The sequence below is a fragment of the Echinops telfairi genome, unplaced genomic scaffold (assembly GCF_000313985.2).
Source record: "Echinops telfairi isolate 266 unplaced genomic scaffold, ASM31398v2 ScPeMD7_53;HRSCAF=182, whole genome shotgun sequence".
NCBI lineage: Eukaryota > Metazoa > Chordata > Mammalia > Afrosoricida > Tenrecidae > Echinops > Echinops telfairi.
The window spans coordinates 19,248,901-19,254,835 of NW_022103951.1; the positions used below are offsets into that span (position 1 = coordinate 19,248,901).

General features: G+C 47.1%; 1 protein-coding gene across 1 annotated transcript in view; it reads left to right on the top strand.

Annotated features, from left to right (window-relative positions):
• Positions 1–1,543: 1,543 nt before the first annotated feature.
• Positions 1,544–5,935, top strand: part of LOC101649584 (melanoma antigen preferentially expressed in tumors-like) — a 7,470-nt gene continuing 3,078 nt past the window's right edge. Inside the window, exon 1 of the mRNA XM_004717776.2 lies at positions 1,544–2,582. Within this exon, the coding sequence (XP_004717833.2) occupies positions 1,544–2,582 (1,039 nt within the window). The remainder of the gene's footprint in view (positions 2,583–5,935) is intronic.

The following is a 5,935-nucleotide window of genomic DNA, read 5'->3' on the forward strand; positions in this document are numbered from 1 at the left end:
TTGTTTCATTTCAGACTGAAGAAGTTGTTAAAACTCTTTCGTTCTCCATCGACAGTTTTCATGGCTGCTGAGGAAATCTGAGGCATCATTGTAGCAACTGGGTTGTCCTGGACACCCATATATTCTGTCACGGAGAGCATTATCATTCAAGATAAATTTTCAAACTTCCTTTCTGATGATGAATGATAAATTTGTCATTCCCTACATGCTCTGCCATCAGGTTGCCTCCTTCAAGAGCCGCATTAATTTTTAAGCTTTCTTTGACTTTTGTGTAAGTCACTCCTAAGGTGTGATCCTAAGTGATATTCCTCCAGGTTGTAGAGGATTTAAGGTGTGACACCCCCCCCCCCAGTGAATAACGCAACACAACAGAAAACACAGCCATCCAGGACATGCTCAGTTATGAGGACCGCAGGAAACCTGTATCCTTTCACAACTTGCTGAGATAGATAAGAGGGGCAATTTTTCTGAGTGGCAGCCAATCTTATCCCAGGGGAGATTGTAGCAGAAGGGTATGTCATCAGTGATGGAGTTTGATAAGTAAATGACGTTGAAAACAAAATGTGTGATCTGAAAGGTAAACCCTTACCCTATTTACAATTTTAAAAGTACATTAGAATGGTAAAATGGTAAAAGTATGAGTTATCCTTATTATCTATTTAGTTATCTATATTCTCTGTGCCTCTACATCAATTAAATGTGGCGCTTCTGCCCCTTCCCTCCACCCCCACCCCAAAAATAGATAAAAGAAAATGGGGCCAGTAGAGGCCACCTGCTCAGAATGTGATCACTTGTGAAGGTCTTCCTGCTTGAGAAGATATCACCCAATTGTGTTTGGAAAGTTTGATATAAATCATTACTAAGCTGAAAAGAGAAGGGACCCAGTGGTTTAAGCTTTGGGCTGGTACCCACAAGGTCAATAAATCTAAACATGCTTTGGGGCAAAGCTGAAGCCGTCTACTCCGCTCAGACACCCACAGGGGCAGTTCTGATCTCCTGTGTGGACTCACCAGGAGCCAGAACCGACTCAATGGGTCAGAAGTTGAGCTCCAGGGAATGATACAACCCCAAAAGGTTAAGCCATCTGTTGTCAGCAGCCAATGGCAGAAGGTTGTGGTCCCCTCCCCCCCACAGTAGTACTCTCTAGTTATCAATTATATCCCAGACCTACAGGCCATGGGACTTGAGACAGCCACTGCCATCTTTCCTACTAAACTTCGATTCATCCATCTCCCCAGTTGCTGAGCTCACTGCCCGCCATTGACCGGATCATCTTGGATTCCACCGCCTCTGAACTACGTTGATTGAGGAGTAGAATTCAGTTTGAAAACCTAAGCCCCACGTGGACATTTCCAGCCTCTACCACAGTGAGTTGATGAGCTGAGTGGCATAGCCAGAAAGCTCCCCTTTGAGGAGCTAAGTGGGTGGGAGGGGGATCCAGATTTTGGAGGGCTAGGACAACCAGCTAGGCTCTCCCAGCATTATGAGCAGACCCCTGTTTCCATTAATAGGTCAGGATTTCTTTTGAAGCATTTTGATCAGCATGAGCACCAGGAACCTTCCCAGGCTCCTGGACCTCTCCATCCAATGTGTCTTGCAAAATGAGGCCTCAGTCATTGCTGCTCTGGAGTGGCTGCCCGTAGATCTCTTCTCTCCCTTGTTCAAAGCAGCCTTTGATGGGGGACACACAGAGATAGTGAAGAGCATGGTGTTCTCCTGGCCCTTCACCCATCTCCACCTGGGAACTCTGGTGGAGGGTTGTGAATCTCCCTATGGCGTCTTAAAGGCTGTACTTGATGGTCTTGAGATGCTGCTTGCCCACAGGGTTCGACCCAGGAGATGCAAACTGAGGCAGCTTGATTTACGGCGCCACACGGACACCGAGATCTGGAATACGTGGCTCGTATCCCAGTTCAGTGGCTTTGAGACTGCATCACAGGAGCCTGAGGCCACCCCACCCAGTACTCAGAGTCCAGAAGAGGAGAGATCCGGGTCAGAGGAGAGGCATCAGCTCCTGCCCCCTGTGAATGTGATCATAGACCTGCGCTTTCGGGAAGAAATCCTGAATGCATTGCTCACCATCCTTGGTGAAATGGTCAAGGAGGGAAAGACTCTGCCTCCCCTGTACTGCAGGAAGGTGGAGTTTGTTGGGGATGTGCCCCAAGTTCCTGTTCTTGAGGAGATCCTGCAAAAGGTGCGGCTGGACTCTGTCTGGGATGTGGAAGTGGATGGCAGATGGGACCTGCACGACCTCAACTGGTTTGCTCCTTACCTGTCCAAGATGGTTAATCTGCACACCATCTCTCTCTCTGGAATCACCCTATGTTGCTTGGGGTCATGCAGGCAGGATGGGGTGCAGATGCTTCTTGCTGAATTCACCTCTCACTTTGTCGGGCTGTATGAGATCGAGGACCTCATTCTGGAATCTGTCCTCCTTCATGGCCGCCTCCATCAGCTGCTCACATGCTTTCAGGCCCCCCTGAAGTCCCTCACCATCAATGCCTGCAAGCTTGTGGACTCTGACTTGACATGCCTGTCCTGCTGTCGCTGTACCAGCCACCTGCAGTCCCTGGATTTGAGTGGTATATTTGGGGATAACATAAATTATGCCTTCCTCCCAGGTTTGCTAATGAGGTTGTCAGCCACCTTGACCCACTTGTCCTTAGATTCCTGTGGCCTCAAAGAACCTGATTTCATGGCCTTGCAGGCTGCTCTGGGCCAGTGCTCCCAGCTCCAATCCTTGGTGTTGTGTGGAATCCCCGTCTCCATAGAAGTCCTGCTGGCCCTGCTGCATCACACCATGCCACGGTGCCAATATGCCTTTCTGGAGCTCCCTGTCCCTCCCCATTGCTATGTGGGACCCCAAGGTACTCTGAATAAAGGCATTTTTGAACAGGTCATGCAGGACCTGACCCTGACCCTGCCGACGAGCAGGCCCCACTCAATACGTTTGCTTTCCTCTCACAGTCGGAATGGGTCTGATGCAATCGTCATTGAGATCAAGCCTTGATGTCACAAGATAGCAAGATCCAAATGTTAGGTAGTTGAGACAGGGACCAGGGGGTTTGTCCCTCCCATGCCTAAAACCCTGACCTACATTTCTTTTTCCTACCACTTGCACTAGGAGACAATAAATATCTTTGTAAAGCTATCCACTTGTGGCATTCATTTCTCCCGTAGTGGAATCGTAAACCTTTAGATGGTCACAGAATGAATTCTTTGCTGTGTCTGTTCACGACATGTAGCATGGATGCTGCACTCAGCAGAAACTGGCTCCCAGGACAGGGGATACTGGTCACCCCCTACATCTGTCCCACCGCGCCACCAGTTTTAGGCCACCTTCTCGATATGTGATGCTTGATATGTGATGCTTCGTTTTCCATGTCCGCTCAGCTGGGCACTGCTTCTCAGTGCCGGTCCAGTTATGTCATGATGTTCTCAGAGTCCCGGTGGTGTCCTCGTGACAGCCCTGGTGTGTTTGGAAGGAAGTATTTCTAGGTCTGAGGGACAATCCCACCAGTTTCTGCACAGAGAAAACAGAAGGCTGTCTGCTCCATTAAAGGTCTACAGCCTTCTCTTAAACACATCTGACTTATTTGGGATGTTTCCTTTTCTGCATATACTTGACTGGGTCATGATTCTGAGTAGTTTGGCAGGTATGTAATGATGTAAGCTTTGGCATTCTGGGGGGCAAGCTGGGCTATATCTTGGCCTGTTAAGTGGGGGCTGGGTTCTTCAAACCCACCACTTCTCCAATGGAGAGAGATAAAGCAGTCTCTCCTACAAATATACACAATGGTGTTTCCCCTAGTGGGTGATATCGCACCCCAAGAGGGGGCATTGGGATGATCCACAGGGCTACAAAAGTACATGCCTATACTTTATCCTGTATGATGGGCCATTGTGCAAACATTTCAATTGTCTTGGAGGTGCTGAGAGAGTATATTCTGAAGAGAGGCCGGTTGAGGATAGGGCTCTCTTGTAATATCCTTATAACGAGTTCTCTGGGCCTCATCTTTACGAGCAGAGTGTCTCTGGACATCATCTTTATCTATGGGGTTTCTCTGGGCATAATCTTTATGAATGAGGGTTATCTGGGTTTCATCTTGAAGAATGGGCTTCTCTGGGTGCCATATTTATGGTTGGGGGTTCTGTGGGCATCATCTTTAAGGAGGGAGGTTCTCTTGAATCATTTTCATGAATGGGATTCTGTGGTGTCATCTTTACGAATGAAGTATCTCTGGGCCTCGTGTATAAATGGGTATTCTCTGGCATCACCTTTCAGGGTTGGGGTTCTCTGGGAATCATCTGTATGAATGGAGATTCTCAGGGAATCATCTGTAAGAATGGGGATTCTCTGGGCATAATCTTTATGAAAGGGCTCCATAGTCATCTTTATAAATGGCGGTTCTCTGGGCATCATCTTTGTGAATCATGTTCTCTGGGCATCACTTTTAGGAATGAGGGTTCTCTGGGTGTTTATGATTGAGTTCTCTGGGAATCATCTTTATGAATTAGGGTTCTCGAGGTATCATCTATGAGTTGGGGTTCTCTGGGCATCATCTTTATGAATTAGGGTTCTCTGGATGTCATCGTTATTTAAATGAGGACTCTCTGAACATCATCCTTACAAACAGAGATTATCTGGGCACACTCTTTATTAAAAGGGGTTCTCTGAGCATCATCTTTATGAATAGGTGTTCTCTGCACATTATTAAGAATGGGATTCTCATGTGTCATCTTTATGAATGGAGTTCTCTGGGCATCATCTTTACAAATGAAAGTTCTCTGGGCATCATCTTTACGAAGGGTGATTCTCTGGGAGTCATATTTATGAAGAGGGACTCTCTGGGTGTCATCTTTAAGAATGAGGGTTCTATGGGCATCAAATTTACGAATCAGGATTCTCTGGATATCATCTTTATGAAAGGGGGTTCTCTGAGCATCTGTAATGATGGGCTTCTCTGGACACCCTCTTTACTAACGAGCTTTTCTGTGCATCATCTTTATTAATGGGGGTTCCCTGAGCATCATTGTTACAAATTAAGGTTCTCGGGGCACCATCTTTATGAATGGGGATTCTGTGGCATATTTAAGGATAGGGGTTCTCTTGCATCACCTTTATAGATCAGGTTCTCTGAATGTCATCTTTCAGGAAAGGGCATCATCTATAAGGATGGGGTTCTCTCAGAATAGTCTTTATGAATGGTGGCTCTGTGTGTCTTTATGAATGGGTTTTCTTGACATTAGGGAAGGGGTTTTCTGGGCATCGTCTTTATGAATCGGGGTCTGTGAGCATCATCTTGAAGGTTGTATTTCTTTGGGCATCATCTTTAATAATGAACATTCTCTGGGTGTAATGTTTATGCATGTGTGTTCTGTGGACATCATCTTTAAGGATGGGGTTCTCTGGGTGTCATATTTATGAAAGGGTCCACTAGGCATCATCTTTATGAATGGTGTTCTCTGGGCACCATCTTTAAAATTGAGGGTTTTGTGGGCATCATCTTTATGAATGGGGGTTCTCTGCATGTATCATATTTAAGCATGGGGTTCTCTGGGCATTATCTTTGTGAATGGGGGTTCTTCAGGCATCTTTAAGGATGGGGTTCTCGGCATCAATGCTGTGAATAGCAGCTGGGTGGCACAGATGTCACACACGTCCGTTTTTGCTTGGCTGCCCTCTGAAAAACGGGTTTCTCCCCACTTCGGAAGGGGAAACCATCTGGCCCTGCTCCGGCCAGGAGCAGGGTGACAGAGTAAGGTACCTTCTGGGCAGTTCTCCTTCAGGGGTCACTGTTTGTTGGAATGGACAGCAACAGCCATCTTTGTAGGAACAAAGCCTCCAGGTTGAAAATCAGGGCCCCCAACAACTCAAAGCGGGGGTCTCAGTAGACAGAGGCAGATGTTGACAGGAGGCATGCACAGCGCCCCC